This window comes from Hyla sarda, chromosome 6 (genome assembly GCF_029499605.1).
Source record: "Hyla sarda isolate aHylSar1 chromosome 6, aHylSar1.hap1, whole genome shotgun sequence".
In the NCBI taxonomy this organism is placed as follows: domain Eukaryota; kingdom Metazoa; phylum Chordata; class Amphibia; order Anura; family Hylidae; genus Hyla; species Hyla sarda.
This window is the reverse complement of record NC_079194.1, coordinates 303,430,480-303,455,081: the sequence shown is the minus strand read 5'-3', so window position 1 is coordinate 303,455,081 and position 24,602 is coordinate 303,430,480. Positions and strand designations below refer to the sequence as shown.

Below are 24,602 nucleotides of genomic sequence, written 5' to 3'. Positions count from 1 at the left end.
GTGGATAGTGCAGGAGAAAATATCTGACAATTTTCCTTTAAGCCAGTACATGTCCGGGCCCGTCTGAAGTTTGCTAGAGAGCATTTGGATGATCCAGAAGAGGACTGGGAGAATGTCAGAGAGTCAGATGAAACCAAAGTAGAACTTTTTGGTAAAAACTCAACTCGTCGTGTTTGGAGGAGAAAGAATGCTGAGTTGCATCCAAAGAACACCATACCTACTGTTGACGACTACCAGGATGACTGATCCGAGTAAAGGAAAGAATGAATGGGGCCATGTATCGTGAGCTTTTGAGTGAAAACCTCCTTCCATCAGCAAGGGCATTGAAGATGAAATGTGGCTGGGTCTTTCAGCATGACAATGATCCCAAACACACTGCCCAGGCAACGAAGGAGTGGCTTCATAAGAAGCATTTCAAGGTCCTGGAGTGGCCTAGCCAGTCTCCAGATCTCAACCCCATAGAAAACCTTTGGAGGGAATTGAAAGTCCCTGTTGCCCAGCAACAGCCCCAAAAACATCACTGCTCTAGAGGAGATCTGCATGGAGGAATGGGCCAAAATACCAGCACCAGTGTGTGAAAACCTTGTGAAGACAGAAAACATGTGACCTCTGTCATTGCCAACAAAGGGGATATAACAAAGTATTGAGATGAACTTTTGTTATTGACCAAATACTTATTTTCCACCATAATTTGCAAATAAATTCTTTAAAAATCAGACAATGGGATTTTATGGATTTTTTTTCTCATTCTGTCTCTCATAGTTGAGGTTATAACCTATGATGAAAATTACAGGAGTGGGAGAATTTGCTCAATTGTTGGTTGACTCAATACTTTTTTGCCCCACTGTATATTGTTTACTATGTATGCACTGTAGAGGGGGTGGCATGATTTGGGCAGTGTCTGATGATCAGTATTAACAAATCTTGTCCTGGTTCTTGTATATGATACCAACTATAGATAGCAGTAAACATATCGGTTGTTATCAACAGCTATAGATGGTAGCAGGCGTAGCGGTTGTTGTCACCAAATATAGATGGCAGCAGACATAGCGGTTGTTAACACTAGCTATAGATGGTGGCAGACGTAGCGGTGGTTATCATCGGCTATAAATGGCAGATGTATGTAGCGGTTGTTATCACCAGCTATAGATGGTCGCAGACGTAGCGGTTGTTATCACCAGCTATAGATGGCGGCAAACGTATCGGTTGTTATTACCAGCTATAGATGGCAGCAGATGTAGCAGCAGTTATCATGGGGCGGCGGATGTAAAGGTTGTTATCACCACCTAGAGAGGACGACAGACATAGCGGTTGTTATTACCAGCTATAGATAGTGACAGACGTCACGTTTTTCACCAGCTATAGATGGTGCCAGATGTAGCGGCTGTTATCACCAGATATAGATAGTAGCAGACGTATCTGTTGTTATCACCACCTATAGATGGCAGCGGATGTAAAGGTTGTTATCACCACCTATAGATGGCGGCGGATGTAAAGGTTGTTATCACCACCTATAGAGGACGGCAGACATAGCGGTTGTTATTACCAGCTATAGATGGTGGCAGACGTAACAGTTGCTTTTCATTGTCACATTGTTGCAGTAGATTTCTTAGTATGTAAGAATTCCATGTGGAATCTCATTCCTTGCTGTGTTACGTGACTTGATTTGGGACGGTGATAAGTTACATTAACCCCGCGTGTTCAGGAGTGGACACCCGCGCCATTCTTACAAATTAATTATACTGTGTATCATAACATAAACAGGAAGTGTGTCTTATGATACGGGGATTATATATAGATTATGAAAACTGATGGCAGAATTAATGTTCCCTGAGGTAGAAGAGGAAGTGATGCCTTCTCCTCAGTATGGTGACCGGTATGCCGGGCACCATGTGGGTATTCAGTAATCCGGGTATAAGATCCACCACTAAATACAGTACCCACACTTTACAAACCACTGCTGGTTATACCATCAAGATAAAAGGGCAAATAAATTCCCATAATGCCCTATGGTAGTGGCCATTATGCCAGCCTCAAAGTAGTCCCCACTGACTATAGTGCCCACAGTGATAGGCTCACTATTATGTCTATAGTGCTTGTCTCACTGTAGTGCTGATGGTGCCAAATACACAGCAGTGCCTGTAGTGCTCAGCTGATAGTGGTGCCCATCATAGTGCCCAAACTGTGTAAAAAAGAGTCAAAGAGCAATCCGCACCAGAGGGGTTACAATGTACCCACCACTGGGAATACGCGCGGGGGAGGAGGGCTGCCGACAGCTTATTGACTGACATATGGTGCCTTACTCATAGTAGTACCTATAATAACCAGATTTATAGTTATACCTCTAATACCAAACTCATAGTAGTACCTATCGTACCAGAATGGTCGTATTACCCATAATACAAGATTCGTAGTACTTAGAATCCCAAACTCATAGCTAAGAGGCTACAAACAATGGCGATATGCATGAGAGGTGGGGGGCACTGGTGGTTCTTATGGAACTCATAGTGGGACCTTTAACACCTGTTTGACAGTAGAACCTATAGTACCTGACTCATAGTAGTAACTATAAAAACAGACTTATAGTATTATTAGTACCTGCTATAACTTCAGACTCGTATTAGTACCTACTATAACCCCAGACTCATATTAGTACCTACTATAACACCAGACTCGTATTAATACCTACTATAACTCCAGACTCGTATTAGTACCTACTATAACTCCAGACTCGTATTAGTACCTACTATAACACCAGACTCATATTAATACCTACTATAACTCCAGACTCGTATTAGTACCTACTATAACACCAGACTCGTATTAGTACCTACTATAACTCCAGACTCGTATTAGTACCTACTATAACACCAGACTCGTATTAGTACCTACTATAACTCCAGACTCGTATTAGTACCTACTATAACACCAGACTCGTATTAGTACCTACTATAACTCCAGACTCGTATTAGTACCTACTATAACCCCAGACTCGTATTAGTACCTACTATAACTCCAGACTCGTATTAGTACCTACTATAACTCCAGACTCGTATTAGTACCTACTATAACACCAGACTCGTATTAGTACCTACTATAACTCCAGACTCGTATTAGTACCTACTATAACTCCAGACTCGTATTAGTACCTACTATAACACCAGACTCGTATTAGTACCTACTATAACTCCAGACTCGTATTAGTACCTACTATAACTCCAGACTCGTATTAGTACCTACTATAACTCCAGACTCGTATTAGTACCTACTATCACTCCAGACTCGTATTAGTACCTACTATAACACCAGACTCGTATTAGTACCTACTATAACACCAGACTCGTATTAGTACCTACTATAACACCAGACTCGTATTAGTACCTACTATAACACCAGACTCGTATTAGTACCTACTATAACTCCAGACTCGTATTAGTACCTACTATAACACCAGACTCGTATTAGTACCTACTATAACTCCAGACTCGTATTAGTACCTACTATAACTCCAGACTCGTATTAGTACCTACTATAACACCAGACTCGTATTAGTACCTACTATAACACCAGACTCGTATTAGTACCTACTATAACACCAGACTCGTATTAATACCTACTATAACTCCAGACTCGTATTAGTACCTACTATAACACCAGACTCGTATTAGTACCTACTATAACTCCAGACTCGTATTAGTACCTACTATAACTCCAGACTCGTATTAGTACCTACTATCACTCCAGACTCGTATTAGTACCTACTATAACTCCAGACTCGTATTAGTACCTACTATAACACCAGACTCGTATTAGTACCTATTATAACTCCAGACTCGTATTAGTACCTACTATAACACCAGACTCGTATTAGTACCTACTATAACACCAGACTCGTATTAGTACCTACTATAACTCCAGACTCGTATTAGTACCTACTATAACTCCAGACTCGTATTAGTACCTACTATAACTCCAGACTCGTATTAGTACCTACTATAACACCAGACTCATATTAGTACCTACTATAACACCAGACTCGTATTAGTACCTACTATAACTCCAGACTCGTATTAGTACCTACTATAACTCCAGACTCGTATTAGTACCTACTATAACTCCAGACTCGTATTAATACCTACTATAACTCCAGACTCGTATTAGTACCTACTATAACTCCAGACTCGTATTAGTACCTACTATAACACCAGACTCGTATTAGTACCTACTATAACTCCAGACTCGTATTAGTACCTACTATAACACCAGACTCATATTAGTACCTACTATAACTCCAGACTCGTATTAGTACCTACTATAACACCAGACTCGTATTAGTACCTACTATAACTCCAGACTCGTATTAGTACCTACTATAACACCAGACTCGTATTAGTACCTACTATAACTCCAGACTCGTATTAGTACCTATTATAACTCCAGACTCGTATTAGTACCTATTATAACACCAGACTCGTATTAGTACCTACTATAACTCCAGACTCGTATTAGTACCTACTATAACTCCAGACTCGTATTAGTACCTATTATTTTGGGGGTGCACCCTGTCTTCCCATCATGCACCTGGTTCTGAAAGAGTTACAGGATAAAACCTGGATGTTTTTATACTAGGAAAACGAGGCCGAGCGATCCCTGAGGTGTTTATCTCAGCAAGACGGGGAACAGACCTTGGACCATTTTCTGTATCTGCACAATGGGAACATTTCATTCCGTTAATAATAAGGTTCTTCCTGCGCCATCCTTCACGTGACCTACAGTGACCCGTTGCAAAACTACAACTCCCAGCATGTCCGGACAGCCAACGGCTGTCCGGGCATGCTGGGAGTTGTAGTTTTGCAAAAGCTCCCATGCTGGGAGTTGTAGTTTCGCAACAGCTGGAGGCACGCTTGTTATTAAACGAATATATAGGAATCTTGATGGGACTTGTAGTCCGCCACATTCTCTCTCGGTCTGTGTTTTCTATTGCAATGTTTTCGCAGGAGGATTACGCATTGCGGAGTCTCATTAGAATAAAATAAAATAATTGTTGTGTTTGTAGAAACCCCTGGCACAATGGGATTTTTGTCGGCAAACAATAGGCTCATTCTTGGGCGATGAATGTTGTGATATTCTTAGAGAGGATAAATCCTGCGCTGTCATGTGATCACCACCTTATTAGTGTCTAATCCGCACGTTTATTTACCTTACAGATCCAGCTGCGTATTATTCATATATATTTATTTATCTTTATATATATATATATATATATATATATATATATATATATTCATTTTAAATGAATAAAATATATATATATATATATATATATATATATATATATATTTAGGCATGTAGATGTGGTCAAGACAACTTGCTGAAGTCCAAACACAGCATCAGAATGGGGAGGAAAGTGACTTTGAAGGTGACATGGTTGTTGGTGCCAGACGGGCTGCTCTGACGTTCTTACGGAGAACCGTCGGGGGAAAAAAAGAGAGTATCTAAAAAAAAAGGATACATAAAATGTCTTGTTGATATCAGAGGAGAATGGGCAGACTGGTTCGAGATAACAGATAGGCAACAGTAACTCAGATGGTCACTGTTTACAACCAAGGTCTGCAGAATACCATCTCTAACCGCAGATCGCGTCCCACATTGAAGCAGATGGGCTACAGCAGCAGAAGACCACACCAGGGGCCACTCCTGTCAGCTAAGAACAGGAAACTGAGGTACCCCCATAGACATAGCTATAGAACAGTGGTCTAGATGACGCAAAACTACAACTCTCGGCATGCCCGGGCAGCCGTTGACTGACCGGGAATGCTGGGAGTTGTAGCTTTGTAACCACTGAAGAACACTGGTGTACAAAATTGGTCTTCAAATTGTGGACGTCCAGATGTTGCAAAATTACAACTCCCAGCATGCCCAGTGGTACACCTGCTCAATCAGCCAATCGCATGGCGGCAACTCAATGCATTTAGGCATGTAGATGTGGTCAAGACAACTTGCTGAAGTCCAAACACAGCATCAGAATGGGGAGGAAAGTGACTTTGAAGGTGACATGGTTGTTGGTGCCAGACGGGCTGCTCTGACGTTCTTACGGAGAACCGTCGGGGGGAAAAAAAGAGAGTATCTAAAAAAGGATATATAAAATGACTTGTTCATATCAGAGGAGAATGGGCAGACTGGTTCGAGATAACAGATAGGCAACAGTAACTCAGATAGTCACTGGTTACAACCAAGGTCTGCAGAATACCATCTCTGACCGCAGATCGCGTCCCACATTGAAGCAGATGGGCTACAGCAGCAGAAGACCACACCAGGGGCCACTCCTGTCAGCTAAGAACAGGAAACTGAGGTACCCCCATAGACATAGCTATAGAACAGTGGTCTAGATGACGCAAAACTACAACTCTCGGCATGCCCGGGCAGCCGTTGACTGACCGGGAATGCTGGGAGTTGTAGCTTTGTAACCACTGAAGAACACTGGTGTACAAAAGTGGTCTTCAAATTGTGGACGTCCAGATGTTGCAAAATTACAACTCCCAGCATGCCCAGTGGTACACCTGCTCAATCAGCCAATCGCATGGCGGCAACTCAATGCATTTAGGCATGTAGATGTGGTCAAGACAACTTGCTGAAGTCCAAACACAGCATCAGAATGGGGAGGAAAGTGACTTTGAAGGTGACATGGTTGTTGGTGCCAGACGGGCTGCTCTGACGTTCTTACGGAGAACCGTCGGGGGGAAAAAAAGAGAGTATCTAAAAAAGGATATATAAAATGACTTGTTCATATCAGAGTAGAATGGGCAGACTGGTTCGAGATAACAGATAGGCAACAGTAACTCAGATAGTCACTGGTTACAACCAAGGTCTGCAGAATACCATCTCTGACCGCAGATCGCGTCCCACATTGAAGCAGATGGGCTACAGCAGCAGAAGACCACACCAGGGGCCACTCCTGTCAGCTAAGAACAGGAAACTGAGGTACCCCCATAGACATAGCTATAGAACAGTGGTCCAGATGACGCAAAAATACAACTCTCGGCATGCCCAGGCAGCCGTTGACTGACCGGGAATGCTGGGAGTTGTAGCTTTGTAACCACTGAAGAACACTGGTGTACAAAAGTGGTCTTCAAATTGTGGACGTCCAGATGTTGCAAAATTACAACTCCCAGCATGCCCGGACAAATGTAAACAGCAACAGTTTGGAGACCACTGCTCTGCACCAGTGTCTTCCATTAGTATTAAAACTACAATTCCCAGCATGCACTGACAAATGCAGCAGCAACAGCTGGAGGTCCCCAGTTTGGAGACCACCGCTCTGCACCAGCATGACAACTCCCAGCATGACTGGACAAATGCAACAGCAACAGTTTGGAAACCGTTAAACCAGTATTTACCAGTGGTTGCAAAACTACAACTCCCAGCATGCCCGGACAGCCAAAGGCTGTCCGGGCATGCTGGGGGCTGTAGTTTTGCACCATCTTGAGGTCAATATTTTGGACAAGGTACACTGATTGCGGTTTTACTCGGGTTCGGTACCCAATAAGATGACACCACTTCTATATATGGCGCATGGTGTGACAGGTTTGCGCTCACCCATTATATATGACAAACCTATTATATTGTTTTATAGGATTATAATAGAAGCCTCACACCGCCGCTATACACAAGGGAAGCATTCACATAACGCGCTGTGATTCACCTACAGGACCAGCCCTTAATAGCGCAGTAAATCACAGAGAAGAGTCTCCATAAACCCATACAGCAGAATACAGACACATGGGGCTTTAATAAAATATATACATATATATTTCTTAGGCTTTTTGTGTTCGCCAATTCATACAAATTAGCAGATTCTGCAGCCAAGTCCATTGACGCGTTTCCATCGTCCCCAGCGCTGGGTCAAAGTACTGAGAGGGAAGTGTTAGACTTCTTGGAAAATGAGGGCATAAGGAGGTGTGTATTGATCCTGGGAGATAAGGTTATCTTTATCTGATACTTTCCCTATAAATCACTGTAAATCATTAATAATCTCCATGGAAACCGGCAATTATTATAGGAAAATGTTGTGAAAATTGTTACTGCCTACAATACTGCCTCCTATGTACAAGAATATAATTACTATAATACTGCTCCTATATACAAGAATATAACTACTATAATACTGCCTCCTATATACAAGAATATAACTACTATAATTCTGCCCCCTATATACAAGAATATAACTACTATAATACTGCTCCTATATACAAGAATATAACTACTATAATACTGCCCCCTATATACAAGAATATAATTACTATAATACTGCCCCCTATATACAAGAATATAACTACTATAATACTGCTCCTATATACATGGATATATCTACTATAATACAGCTCCTATATACAAGAATAGAACTACTATAATACTGCTCCTATATACAAGAATAGAACTACTATAATACTGCCTCCTATATACAAGAATATAACTACTATAATACTGCTCCTATATACAAGAATATAACTACTATAATACTGCTCCTATATACAAGAATATAACTACTATAATACTGCTCCTATATACAAGAATATAACTACTATAATACTGCTTCTATATACAAGAATATAACTACTATAATACTACTCCTATATACAAGAATATAACTACTATAATACTGCTCCTATATACAAGAATATAACTACTATAATACTGCCCCTATATACAAAAATATAACTACTATAATACTGCCCCCTATATACAAGAATATTACTACTATAATACTGCCCCAATATACAAGAATATAACTACTATAATACTACTCCTATATACAAGAATATAACTACTATAATACTGCTCCCATATAAAAGAATATAACTACTATAATACTGCTCCTATATACAAGAATATAACTGCTATAATACTGCTCCTATATACAAGAATATATCTACTATAATACTGCTCCTATATACAAGAATATAACTACTATAATACTGCTCCTATATACAAGAATATATCTACTATAATACTGCTCCTATATACAAGAATATAACTACTGTATTACTGCCTCCTATATACAAGAATATAACTACTATAATACTGCCTCTTATACACAAGAATATAACTACTATAATACTCCTCCTATATACAAGAATATAACTACTATAATACTGCTCCTATATACAAGAATATAACTACTATAATACTGCTCCTATATACAAGAATATAACTACTATAATACTGCTCCTATATACAAGAATATATCTACTATAATACTGCTCCTATATACAAGAATATAACTACTATAATACTGCCTCCTATATACAAGAATATAACTACTATAATACTGCTCCTATATACAAGAATATAACTACTATAATACTGCTCCTGTATACAAGAATATAACTACTATAATACTGCTCCCTATATACATGAATATAACTACTAGAATACTTTCCCTTATGAACAAATTGACATTCCATCTTTGGACTATCTGGTTCAGGATAATCTTTTTCCTGGAGCTGATGTGCGGTATAATACCGTATATAACCATTACATGGTGTTATTACACTCGTTGATCTTTTTCCCAGCCTGTTTCTTCCTTTCTTTGGGAGTGACCTCGTGGTGACGTGACCTTGTAGAGATGATTCTGGGCTCTGGAGCGGGGATGATGTGTTCAGTCCGTCCTGTGACAGGGACGTTGTCTTCTCACCTGGTATATGGCGGCATTATTTATAGAAGACTATATTATGTGTGAAACATCATCACTTCTCGTTTTCTGCTGAGATCTGGATCTGTTACTTTATTACTAATATAGCAGAACTTGGTCTCCAGCCAGGACCTTTATTATGTTTTATTAGGTAACTCCCAAAATTTTATCCGAATCTATGATCATGAGTTATCACAGCTCTGCTTTCTGGCTGTTGCAAAACTACAAATCCCGAGACACGTGTCATCAGGGAGCACTTAGACAGAAAAGAACAACTTAACTTCAGCAGCTCATAAGTACTGAAAGGATTAAGATTTTTTAATAGAAGTAATTTACAAATCTGTTTAACTTTCTGGAGCCAGTTGATTTATATATAAAAAAGTATTTTTTCCTGGATAACCCCTTTAAAGCGGTATTCCGGGCAAAAACATCTTATCCCCTATCCGCCGGGCTTCCGAGACGGGGACGTGACGTCACATCACGCCCCCTCCATTAATTTCTATGGGAAGGGGCGTAACGGCCACAACGTACCCTCCCATAGACATGAATGGCATGGTGTGACGTCACGTCCCCGTCTCGGATGCCCGGCGGTTTCCAAAAATGCAGACGCAGCTATGCATAGAATGCGGGCTGCTGCAAGGAGATCGTGGGGGTCCCAGCGGCGGGCCCCCTGCAATCAGACATCTTATCCCCTATCCTTTCGATAGGGGATAAGATGTTTTTGCCCGGAATACCCCTTTAAGTCACATGATTGATTCACATGGTTTGTGATGGAACAAAAAAAGAAGAAAGCGCTGGGGATAAAACGGCAAAGAAAAAAAACGCTTATGCTAAATTCCACTATTTAAAGATATATAAAATAAATTGGGGGGGGGGGGGGGGGAGTTTTTTGTGGTGTTTTTCTGTTTTTTAATTTAGTTTTTCTGGGTCATAAAAACGCAGCGCCTTTGGACCCAAAAAAAAAAAATGTGTTTTTTTTTTGCTTATCGATGTTACTTTATTAATGCCATTTTCAGCTTTAACCTTGTTGCTAATGCTACGGTGCAAATGTTTGATTGTACACTGCCATAGCCTATGTAGTCTCCATACATGGCCCGCCATTAAAGCATCTCGCACTTTTATACACTCCAGAATGCCATTATCTTCTCAGGAACTATGGGGGACATTTGCTTTCTCTGCTCATCCTGTGCCTCCTGGTTCATGATTAGAATTCTAGTGTAGTTAAGACTGACATCTATTTAGGGGGTGACTGAACTCTTCCTAACAACACAGCTATATAAGCCTATCAGGGTCTGTAGAAAGCCATATGAGCCCTGCCATGGCGAGTATTAGACCATGTTCACACTATGAAGATCAGCGTGGACATATCCTTAGGAGATTAACTCAGACATAGCTGAATGGAGGATCCCCAGGTATCTGCTCTGCAGATTCTTCTCTCTGGGAGGACAAGTTCGATTTGCATGTTCTACTTTTAGGAGAGGCCGGTATTGGAGGGTCGGCCTGGCCGGGCAGAGCTGCACTTGTCAGGAAAGGTTTCATGCCTGAGATGTCTCACATTCCTCCAGCAAAACTGCCTGATAAGTGAGTGCGAAGGGCAGACACTACCCAGGGTGCCAGGGTGTCAGCGCCATACTTGGCCATTCTCAGCTTCTTACCAAAGATCCCTCTCCTGACGTCGGACTAAAGATAGTTCCATCATCCTGGGGACATTGTAACGTTTGGCCCAATCTTGATACATTGTAACCGTATCAAGACAATTGAATTCTACTAAACTGGATACATTGTATTACAGCAAGACAATTGATCTCTACAAAACCTGATACATTGTATTGCAACAAGACAATAGAAATCTACCAAACTGGATACATTGTATTGCAACAAGACAATAGAATTCTGCCAAACTGGATACATTGTATTGCAACAAGACAATAGAATTCTACCAAACTGGATACATTGTATTACAGCAAGACAAGAGAATCCTATGAAGCCTGATACATTGTGATCACAACACCACAATTCTCCGAAGCCTAATACATTGTATCCCAAGATGACAATAGAAATCTGCCAAACTGGATACATTATATCACAAGAAGACTAGAATCCTACGAAGCCGGAGACAGTGTGATCACAACAAGACAATAGATCTCTACAAAACCTGATACGTGTGACAACAAGACAATAGAATTCTACGGACCCTCATACATTATTATCACAGGAAGACACTAGAATTCTATGAAGCCTGATATATTGTATCACAACAAGACAATAGAATTTTAAGAAGCCTGATACATTGTGATCACAACAAGACGATACAATTCTCCGAAGCCTAATACATTGTATTACAACAAGACAATACAATTCTACCAAACCGGATACGTTGTATCACAACAAGACAATAGATCTCTACAACACCTGATACATTATATTGCAACAAGAGAATACAATGCTACCAAATCGCATACGTTGTGTCACAACAAGACTGTAGAATTCTACGAAGCCTTAAACATTATCGCAGCAAGAGAATACAATTCTACCAAATCTGATACATTGTATCACAACAAGACTAGAATCCTACGAAGCCAGAAACATTGTGATCACAACAAGACAATAGATCTCTACAAAACCGATACATTGTATGATAACAAGACAATAGAATCCTACGAAGCCTGATACATTGTATCACAAGACAATAGAATCCTACGAAGCCTGATACATTGTATCACAAGACAATAGAATCCTACGAAGCCTGATACATTGTATCACAAGACAATAGAATCCTACGAAGCCTGATACATTGTATCACAAGACAATAGAATCCTACAAAGCCTGATACATTGTATCACAACAAGACTAGAATCCTACGAAGCCAGATACATTGTGATCACAACAAGACAATAGATCTCTACAAAACCGATACATTGTATGATAACAAGACAATAGAATCCTACGAAGCCTGATACATTGTATCACAAGACAATAGAATCCTACGAAGCCTGATACATTGTATCACAAGACAATAGAATCCTACGAAGCCTGATACATTGTATCACAAGACAATAGAATCCTACGAAGCCTGATACATTGTATCACAAGACAATAGAATCCTACAAAGCCTGATACATTGTATCACAACAAGACAATAGAAGTCTATCGATTGTATCAATGATCTAGATGCCTGTTACACGGTATAACAATGCATTGTAATATGGAGGAATCGAAATTGTCGCTTGGAGATGATACAATGTTGCAATGAAACAATTTTTTTTATTTCATCTAAAGTGATTCATAGCGCAAGAACCTGACCCCGGTTACATGGAGTGTTGTGAGTATTTTCATCTACTGGATCAAGTGTTCCTCTCCAGCTGAGGCCAAACTACAGCTCCCAGCATGCCCGGACAGCCAACGGCTGTCCGGGCATGCTGGGAGCTGTAGTTTTGCGACACGGATTGGAGACCACTATGCTAGATGTTTACCGTGTATTGTATTAGTGAATGTGCTGCAGCAAGTTGCCTTTCTTCTTCATTGTCCTACTTGGAGAGCCTTTGGCTGTCTTGGCATGCTAGGAGTTATAGTTTAGCAACAGCTGGAGGCACACTGGTTGGAGACCACTGTGCTAGATTTTTGCTGTGACTAATTTGTGTAGTATTATACGTTGTGCTGCAGGAAGTTGCCTTTCTCCTTTATTGTCCCATTAAGATTACAGCCTTTGGCTGTCCGGGCATGCTGGGTGTTGTAGTTCAACAACATCTAGTGAGTCACAGGCTAGAGACCACTATCCCACATTCCTGCTGTGACTATTTGTGTGGTGTTCTCCTTTGTTGTAGTAGTGATTGTGCTGCAGGAAGTTGCCTTCCTTCTTTATTGTCCTGTAGACCGTATAAAATTCACAAAGTGGGGACCATAATGACCCCCCGTTTCACTGTATGGCACTGTATAGGCCCAGTATAGCACTGCTGCATGGGCACTACAGTCATGGCCATAAATGTTGGCACCCCTGAATTTTTTCAAGAAAATTAAGCATTTCTCACAGGAAAGGATTGCAGTAACACATGTTTTGCTATACACATGTTTATTCCCTTTGTGTGTATTGGAACTAAACCAAAAAAGGAGGAAAAAAATCTAATTGGACATAATGTCACCAAACTCCAAAAATAGGCTGGACAAAATTATTGGCACCCTTAACTTAATATTTGGTTGCTCACCCTTTGGAAAAATAAGTGAAATCAGTGTCTTCCTATAACAATCAATAAGCTTCTTACACCTCTCAGCCGGAATGTTGGACCACTCTTCCCTTACAAACTGCTCCCGGTCTCTTATTGGAAGGCGCCTTTTCCCAACAGTAATTATAAGATCTCTCCACAGGTGATCAATGGGATTTAGATCTGGACTCATTGCTGACACTTCAGAACTCTCCAGCGCTTTGTTGTCATCCATTTCTGGGGCTTTTTGACGTATGTTTGGGGTCCATTGTCCTGCTGGAAGACCCAAGATCTCGGACACAAACCCAGCTTTCTGACACTGGGCTGTACAGTGCGACCCAAAATCCATTGGTGATCCTCAGATTTCATGATGTCTTGTACACATTCAAGACCCCCAGTGCCTGAGGCAGCAAAACAACCCAAAACATCACTGACCTCCACCCTCATTCCGTTTTCGGTAAACAGTAGAATGATGGACTTTACCAAAAAGCTCTATCTTGGTCTCATCTGTCCACAAGACGTTTTCCCAGAAGGATTTTGGTTACTCAAGTTCATTTTGGCAAAATATAGTCTTGGTCTTTTATGTCTCTGTGTCAGCAGTGGGGTCCTCCTGGGTCTCCTCCATAGTGGGGTCCACCTGGGTCTCCTCCATAGTGGGGTCCTCCTGGGTCTCCTCCATAGTGGGGTCCTCCTGGGTCTCCTCCATAGTGGGGTCCTCCTGGGTCTCCTCCATAGTGGGGTCCTCCTGGGTCTCCTCCATAGTGGGGTCCACCTGGGTCTCCTCCATAGTGGGGTCCTCCTGGGTCTCCTCCATAGTGGGGTCCTCCTGGGTCTCCTCCATAGTGGGGTCCTCCTGGGTCTCCTCCATAGTGGGGTCCTCCTGGGTCTCCTCCATAGTGGGGTCCTCCTGGGTCTCCTCCATAGTGGGGTCCTCCTGGGTCTCCTCCATAGTGGGGTCCTCCTGGGTCTCCTCCATAGTGGGGTCCTCCTGGGTCTCCTCCATAGTGGGGTCCTCCTGGGTCTCCTCCATAGCGTTTCATTTCATTTAAATGTTGTTGGATAGTTCGCGCTGACACTGATGCTCCCTGAGCCTGCAGGACAGCTTGAATGTCTTTGGAGCTTGTTTGGGGCTGCTTATCCACCATCCGGACTATCCTGTGGTGACACCTTTCATCAATTTTCTGTACACGCCCAGGGAGATTATCTACAGGGCCATGGGTTGTAAACTTCTTGATAATGTTGTGCACTGTGGACAAAGACAAATCTAGATCTCTGGAGATGGACTTGTAACCCTGAGATTGTTGATATTTTTTCACAATTTTGGTCCTCAAGTCCTCAGACAGTTCTCTTCTCCTCTTGCTATTGTCCATGCTTAGTGTGGCACACACAGACACACAGTGCAAAGACTAAGTGAACTTCTCTCCTTTTTATCTGCTTTCAGGTGTGATTTTTATATTGCCCACACCTGTTACTTGCCCCAGGTGAGTTTAAAGGAACATCACTTGCTTGAAACAGTCTTATTTTTCCACAAATTTGAAAGAGTGCCAATTATTTAGTCCAGACCATTTTTGGAGTTTGGTGACATTATGTCCAATTTGCTTTTTTTCCTCCTTTTTTGGTTTAGTTCCAATACACACAAAGGGAATAAACATGTGTATAGCAAAACATGTGTTACTGCAATATATATATACAGAGGAGAGGAGATCTATATATATATATATACATACAGAGGAGAGGAGATCTATATATATATATATATATATATATACACAAAGGGAATAAACATGTGTTACTGCAATATATATATATACAGAGGAGAGGAGATCTATATATATATACACACACAAAGGGAATAAACCTGTGTATAGCAAAACATGTGTTACTGCAATCCTTTCCTGTGAGAAATACTTCATTTTCTTGAAAAATTTCAGGGGTGCCAACATTTCAGGCCATGACTGTATATGGCACTTTTATTTAGGCAATGTATAATGCTGCTACTGTGCAGTATTTTTATACCATTACTCTATTAATAAAAGAATGTCAGCTTAATTGTTTTGGTGCCCCCATCATCAGGGAAAGCAGCCAAGAGACAGGGTTGATCTGAAGCAGAGTCCCCCTTTACTTCTGACCTGTTAGTTTGTTGTGCCTGAAGTACATTGTGTTCTGCCGGTGGCCCAGACATTTATCAGTGTCTGAGAAGACAGATCCCCTGAGACAACATAAGAAGAATCTGAAGATAATATTATTCTCCTGTAGATTACAATGTAATAATGTTTCCTGCCAAATCCAAACAGACGGATAAAGGATTTAGGATCAAAGAAGGCGAAGTCTGAACTGCGTTCACCTTGTTTTGCTGATAGAACGCTGTATGCAGTGTATCAGTCTGGAGTCCGGGGTAACTCACAGAGCATTGTCTACAATTGTATCACTTCTCAGCTGAGTGCAGGACTAGCTATGTACAATGTATCAGTCTGGAGTCCAGGATGTTTAGCTCACAGAGCATTGTCTAGACTGGATACAGTTGCATCACTTCTCAGCTGAGAGGAGGACGAGCTATGTACAATGTATCAGTCTGGAGTCCAGGGTGTTTAGCTCACAGAGCATTGTCTAGACTGGATACAATTGTATCACTTCTCAGCTGAGAGCAGGACTAGCTATGTACAATGTATCAGTCTGGAGTCAAGGATGTTTAGCTCACAGAGCATTGTCTAGACTGGATACAATTCTATCACTTCTCAGCTGAGAGGAGGACGAGCTATGTACAATGTATCAGTCTGGAGTCCAGGATGTTTAGCTCACAGAGCATTGTCTAGACTGGATACAATTGTATCACTTCTCAGCTGAGAGCAGGACTAGCTATGTACAATGTATCAGTCTGGAGTCCAGGATGTTTAGCTCACAGTGCATTGTCTAGACTGGATACAATTGTATCACTTCTCAGCTGAGAGAAGGACGAGCTATGAACAATGTATCAGTCTGGAGTCCAGGGGGTTTAGCTCACAGAGCATTGTCTAGACTGGATACAATTGTATCACTTCTCAGCTGAGGGCAGGACTAGCTATGTACAATGTATCAGTCTGGAGTCCAGGATGTTTAGCTCACAGAGCATTGTCTAGACTGGATACAATTGTATCACTTCTCAGCTGAGAGAAGGACGAGCTATGTACAATGTATCAGTCTGGAGTCCAGGATGTTTAGCTCACAGAGCATTGTCTAGACTGGATACAATTGTATCACTTCTCAGCTGAGAGGAGGACGAGCTATGTACAATGTATCAGTCTGGAGTCCAGGATGTTTAGCTCACAGAGCATTGTCTAGACTGGATACAATTCTATCACTTCTCAGCTGAGAGCAGGACTAGCTATGTACAATGTATCAGTCTGGAGTCCAGGATGTTTAGCTCACAGAGCATTGTCTAGACTGGATATAATTGTATCACTTCTCAGCTGAGGGCAGGACTAGCTATGTACAATGTATCAGTCTGGAGTCCAGGATGTTTAGCTCACAGAGCATTGTCTAGACTGGATATAATTGTATCACTTCTCAGCTGAGGGCAGGACTAGCTATGTACAATGTATTAGTCTGGAGTTTTGGCTGATCAGCAATGAGCAGCACTATATCAGTAGTTACAGTCTATGGCTCATTGTGTAGATCTTTAACCATAAATCACAGGTTACATGTAATGTGAAGGTTCTAGGGATTTCTGGTCTGTGTTGTCTCGAGAACCTGAATCTACCAGAGCGGATAATAAAATCAGAATTGCAGCTGTTGGTTCAGAGATGGTGCAGACCTCACCGAGTCCTGTCCAGAACACGTCTGGAGAACATCAGCCCCAAACAGACATTCAGCACAATCCAACACCGTCCGTGTGCCCGGAAGACTTCAGGGCCTGATACACATGTATCTGATAGATGATCACAATGTTCTGTGTAACAATAATAATCTGTCATTACCATGTATCAATCTTCATCTTCTCTGCAAGGGCGAACATCAGTGTTTCCCAACCAGGGGGAATTAAGCTGTTGAAAAACTGCAACTCCTAGCATGCCCGGACAGCCAACGGCTGTCCGGGCATGCTGAGTGTTGTAGTTTTGCAACAGCTGGAGACACCCTGGTTGGGAAACACTGATCTATGTGTAGAATGGCCTCCCTACTCTCTGTTGACTCTGGATGTCAGGGGAGAGATGGGTCGGGCAAGTGTCCCTCTGCAGAAAATGTACAAGTTTTATAGGGAAATGTGGATGGAGTGCATGCTGGGAGTTGTAGTTTTGCAACTGCTGTAGGCACACTGGTTCAGAATCACTGATCTATGTGTACGATGGCCTCTGGACTCTTTGTTGACTCTGGATGTCAGAGGAGAGAAGGGTCGGGCAAGTGTCCCTCTGCAGAATACATGTACAAGTTTATAGGGGGATGGGGAGTACATGCTGGGAGTTGTAGTTTTGCAACAGCTGGAGGCACTCTGGTTGGGAATCACTGACCTATGTGTATGATGGCCTCTGGACTCTCTGACTCTGGATGTCGGAGGAGAGAAAGGTCGGGCAAGTGTCCCCCTGCAGAATACATGTGCTAGTGTATGCGGGGATGAGGAGTGCATGCTGGGAATTGTAGTTTTGCAACAGTTGGAGGCACCCTGATTAGGAAAAAGCCAAATAGGTGTAATTTCACCCCATGTCACAGTCCTCGTAGTGATCTCGATCTGCTCGCTGCCCCGTATGACCCCGTATCTGTGTATCAGCGCAGGAAGCGCTAGAACTGATACACAGGGATGAAGACACAACCTCTGCTCGGAGAATAAATGTCCCCCCTGCGCATCCCGCAGCCACAACATGGAAATTCTCTGCACCTCCAGGACACAATGTTCTCTGCGGGTCGGGAGCTTATTTATAAAGCCTTGGAATAACAGCGCTGGATATTACACGGACGCTCGGCGTGACGCCTAGTGTGTACAGGGCAGAGGAGACGCCCGCAGATATTGTCTCTGTATCTCGTGGTGTACACTGCTTCATTTCCTGTTCACTGGTTACTGAGTGTCCTGCAGGCACCGCAACGTGTATATAGGAGGGGGGTATACATGAGACGGAAGAAGATAGATAGATATATATGTGAGAGAGAGATAGATATGTGATAGATATGAGATGAGATAGATATGTGATAGATAGATATGAGATAGATAGATCGATAGATAGATCCATAGATAGATAGATATGAGATAGATATGGGATAGATAGATATGAGATAGATAGATAGATATGAGATAGATAGATCGATAGATAGATATGAGATAGATAGATCGATAGATAGATAGATAGATAGATATGAGATAGATATGAGATAGATATGAGAAAGATAGATATGTGATAGATATGAGATGAGATAGATATGTGATAGATAGATATGAGATAGATAGATCGATAGATAGATCCATAGATAGATAGATATGAGATAGATAGATCGATAGATATGAGATAGATATGGGATAGATAGATATGAGATAGATAGATCGATAGATAGATATGAGATAGATAGATAGATAGATAGATATGAGATAGATAGATAGATATGAGATAGATATTAGATAGATAGATAGATAGATAGATATGAGATAGATATGAGATAGATATTAGATAGATGGATATGAGATAGATAGATAGATATGAGATAAGATAGATAGATAGATATGAGATAGATACATATGAGATAGATAGATAGATATGAGATAGATAGATAGATAGATAGATATGAGATAGATATGAGATATGAGATAAATAGATATGAGATAGATAGATAGATATGAGATAGATAGATATGAGATAAATAGATATGAGATAGATACATGTGAGATAGATAGATATGAGATAGTTATTAGATAGATAGATAGATAGATAGATAGATAGATAGAGATAAGATCAGCTGTAAGATCAGTTGATCAGTGTTTTCCCCAGGATTGGTCTCATAGTTTTCAGGTAGCGCCCCTAGGGTTATGACTGCTGCGTCCTCCTGCCATATTAGTAAGGTTCTTCTCTTGTGTCTATAAATGTTCAGAAAGTAAAATGAAATAAAGAAGGAAGCCGTTGTGTTTCCCCCAAGTAAATCTTCTGATATCTTTCCTTCTGTCTTGGGGAACCATGAGAGCTGAGGGAGGAGAACAGAAGTTTGCGGCGGCCATGTCCTGTTTTCGCAAGGAGTGTCTAGTTGTGGTTTGGAACGCCGGGCGGTGGAGGCGGCTCCCAAATAAGTGAACTTTGTTTCTTTATTTTTGGTCTTTTTCGTCTTCGCCAGATGTTCTTCCAAAACCAGTTCTGTTTCCCCACATCACAGCGTTGGCTTTAATGGAGCCCATAATAGAGCAGGTGCTATAGTGACTCCATCCAGCCCTACAGGACCACCATTACAGCCGCCGGCGGGGGTCACACAGGAACAAATACTGGAAAGAATTCAGAGAGAAGAACTTTGATTCAGATTTCTTTTTTTTGTCTTATTGTAGCAGGAAATGTTCTGTTGTGTTTTCTTGAGGAGGATGAGGCCCGAGGTGTTAGCGCTAGTGGAGGAGACTTTGTTGTCCTTCCTGCAGTTAAAGGGGCACTCCACTGGCCAGCGTTCGGAATATTTAGTTCCAAACGCTGTGTTTGTGCTGCCCTGGTCGGCCATGCCCTCTCATGCTGTCGGGCCACGCCCCCTCAATTCAAGTCTATGAGAGGGGGCATGGCCTGAAGTCATGAGGGGGCGTGACCGACCCCTGCGGCGCAAACACAGTGTTTGGAACTAAATGTTCCGAACGCTGGCCAGTGGAGTGCCCCTTTAAACTCCTGGTTGGGCGTCTGACTTTGGTTGTTAGTATCCGCGAGGATGTAATAATCCAAAACCAAATATCTCTGCCGCTGTCTGGGACGTCTAATACCTCTGCCCTGTGGGGTGACCAGGATTTATCCTAATTTGGTTCCTCCCGGTGTTTTCGGCGCCTTCGCTCTGGAGATTACAGAGAATCTCATAAAGAATAGACAGGATTTATTGACTTTGGCTCAGGAGGGTTTTTGCTGCTCATTTTATTATTTTACGCGTAGGATTAAATGCTTTATTAGTAGTTAGTGGTAATATTCATTGTAAAGTGATTGTAAATTATTCATACTTGGTGTATATGTCTCTGTTCACACAATCATAAATGAAAACCACAACATAGTGCTGAATCTAACACACGATACACACGATACACACGATACACATCACCAGTGACCCCATTGACTTAGAATAAAATCTGTTAAAAATCTATCTATCTCATATTTATCTATCTGTCTATCTTATATCTATCTATCTCATATCTATCTATCTCTTATCTATCTATCTATCTCATATCTATCTATCTATCTCATATTTATCTATCTGTCTATCTTATATCTATCTATGTAATTTCTATCTATGTTATATTTATCTATCTATGTATCTACAAAACAAAATCTATGTTGTATTTATCTATTTATCTCATATCTATCTATCTATCTATCTAATATCTATCTATCTCATATTTATTTATCTATCTATGTATCTACAAAACAAAATCGATGTTGTATTTATCTATTCATCTCATATCTATCTATTTATCTCATATCTATCTATCTCATATCTATGTTCTATCTATCTCATCTATCTGTCTGTCTATCTATCTATCTCATATCTATCTGTCCGTCTATCTATCTCATAGCTATCTGGCTATCATGGATTTCTGGATACGGAGCTCTTAATCCCCTCCATAGACATAAAATTATGCTATAATATCTTGTCTGCTTGCAGCCACCACCAGGGGGAGCTCAGGAGCTTACTGCATACTTTATACACATTGAACTCAACAATAAGTCTGTATGCCATTGTTTCCCAACCAGTGGGCCTCCAGCTGTTGCAAAACTACAATTCCCAGCATGTCCGGACAGCCAAAGGCTGTCCGGGCATGCTGGGAGTTGTAGTTTGGCAACAGCTGGAAGCACTCTAGTTGGGGAACAATATGCGGTTACACCTGTACTTTCTTTGGGGCTGGCAGCACACAGTGTAATGTCCTCTCTTACATGTCCATCATTGTATTATCGGTGTTGTCCTAGAGTGGTCTTTGTCTTCACTCACACGTGACTTTCCTCTTTGCAGGTTTTACAGACGAGACGAGATCGAGACATTTCCCACCCTATGTAGTGTACTATAGACCCGACTGCTGACAACCTGAATTATGGGGGAGAATGATGACGACAAACAGGGCCAAGCCGGACAGCTCTTCGAGAACTTTATCCAGGCCACTACATGTAAGGGGACCCTGCAGGCCTTCAACATCCTGACCCGCCAGCTGGACCTCGACCCCAAGGACTATCGGCACTTCTATAGTAAGCTGAAGACCAAGGTGACCAGCTGGAAAGCCAAAGCCTTATGGAACAAACTGGATAAACGGTACAGCCAGAAGGAGTACCAGAAGGGGAAGGCCTGTGTGGGGACCAAGGTAAGCGCTCAACAGAAGTAACAATACTTGTACTCACCAATACCAATTACCGATACTTTTTAATGTCATGTGACAGAAGTCCCCAGTAGGTCCTCCCCCCCCCCCACCGTTAGGTAGGGAATCCCCCTATTAGGTAGAAGCCCCTAGTAGTTAGGTAGCGAATCCCCCCTGTTAGGTTGAAGCCAGAGTACGTAAGTAATCCCCTCCTCTACTAGGTAGACGCACCCAGTAATTAGGTACGGGATCTGCCCTATTAGGTAGAGGCCCCCAGTATAGCTAGTTAGGGAATCTCCCCCTATTTAGTAGAAGTCCCCAGTAGGTATGTAGGAAATCCCCCCCCCCTATTAGGTAGAAACACCTAGTAGTTAGGTAGGGAAGCCCCCCCCTATTAGGTAGAAGGCCCCAGTAGGTAGGTAGGGAATACCTCCTTTTTGGTAGAAGCCCCTTGTAGTTTGGTAGGGAATCCCCCCTATTAGGTGGAAGCCGCCAGTAGGTAGGTAATCCCCCTATTAGGTAGAAGCCCCTAGTAGTTAGGTAGCGAATCCCCCCTGTTAGGTTGAAGCCAGAGTAGGTAAGTAATCCCCTCCTCTACTAGGTAGACGCACCCAGTATTTAGGTACGGGATCGGCCCTATTAGGTAGAGGCCCCCAGTATAGATAGTTAGGGAATCTCCCCCTATTTAGTAGAAGTCCCCAGTAGGTATGTAGGAAATCCCCCCCCCCCCCCCCTATTAGGTAGAAACACCTAGTAGTTAGGTAGGGAAGCCCCCCCCCCCCCTATTAGGTAGAAGGCCCCAGTAGGTAGGTAGGGAATACCTCCTTTTTTGTAGAAGCCCCTTGTAGTTTGGTAGGGAATCCCCCCTATTAGGTGGAAGCCGCCAGTAGGTAGGTAATCCCCCTATTAGGTAGAAGCCCCCAGTAGTTATTCAGGGAATCCGCCCCTATTAGTTAGAAGCCCCCAGTATTTAGGTAGGTAGGGAATCCCCCCTATAAGGTAAATGTCCCAGTAGGTAGGTAGGGAATCCCCCCCTATAAGGTAGATGTCCCAGTAGGTAGGTAGGGAATCCCTCCTATAAGGTAGAAGCCCCCAGTAGGTAGGTAAAGAATCCTTCTCTATTAGGTAGAAGCCCTCAGTAGGTAGGTAGAGAATCCTTCCCTATTAGGTAGAAGCCCTCAGTAGGTAGGAAGTGCCCTTCTTCTTTAAGGTAGAAGCCTCTGTAAAATAGGCAACTAGGAAATCCCCCATATTAGGTTGAAGCTCTCAATAAGTAGGTAGGGAATCCCCCTATTAGATAGAAGCCCCCAGTAGGTAGGTAGGGAATCCTTACCTTTTAAGTAGAAGTCCCCAGTAGTTATGTAGTCTAGTAAGTAGGGAATCTCCTATTAGGTAGATTATTTTCTTTTTGGAAAAACTACTTAATGGGGGTAGTTTTCCACAAAAAATCCCAAAAGAAAATAATAAAAATCCCACTTACCTTTTCTTCGCTCTGGCATCCTTTGCTCTGTTAGTGGTGAAGGACCTTCTCCTGCACCCCACGCCAGATCCTGCACCTCTCTGGATAATGGAGCGAACGACAAAGAGACCAGGGAAGGTGAGAGGGATCGGGATGGGTAAATGTACTCGTGCAGATTATTAACCCCGCTAGTGCTATAGCGATATCCCCAGTATTGTCCGTAACAATGTGTCAGATCTTTCATTCCGCGTGTGCTGCCACTATGTATCACTGGAGCCAGTTTGGGTCTCAGCTCAGAGGGCGCTGCCAGATACACTCACTCTTATTCCTGCTGGAGATCCTGCTCATCTTCTTGTGGATTAAACACTTGTTTGCTTCCTCGGCCGCTCAGTATAGAACAGGTGGACACTTGGGGTGAAGGGGACGTAATAGCAGGATTACAATCTTCCTCTTCGGTCTTTGTCAGTAATTGAAAGCGCGCCAGGCTGAACTGTAGTGGAATTGCCTGTAAAAAAAAAAAAAGGGACCCCTGCATTATTTTTGGGAATCTGCATTTTAGATTTCCGCTTGCTGTCAGTGAATGAAGACATTCTTATTGGCTATGATCTGGGGTTCGTTGTATCCAGTCCTGACAGTCATCTAGTACAGTGTGTTCCCGACCAGTGTGCCTCCAGCTATTGCAAAACTACAACTCCCAGCATGCCCGGACAGCCAACGGCTGTCCGGGCATGCTGGGAGTTGTAGTTTTGCAACAGCTGGAGGCACACTGGTCAGGAAACATTC

At 42.2% G+C, this 24,602-nt stretch overlaps 1 protein-coding gene across 6 annotated transcripts in view; it reads left to right on the top strand.

Moving 5' to 3' along the window:
- MICAL2 (microtubule associated monooxygenase, calponin and LIM domain containing 2) overlaps positions 1–24,602 on the top strand; it is a 238,036-nt gene that overhangs the window by 43,175 nt on the left and 170,259 nt on the right. For all 6 annotated transcript variants that reach the window (XM_056527942.1, XM_056527946.1, XM_056527945.1 and 3 more), the window contains one exon: positions 22,024–22,366. In XM_056527942.1, coding sequence (XP_056383917.1) covers positions 22,103–22,366 — 264 coding nt within the window. In that variant the 5' untranslated portion in view covers positions 22,024–22,102. The remainder of the gene's footprint in view (positions 1–22,023; positions 22,367–24,602) is intronic.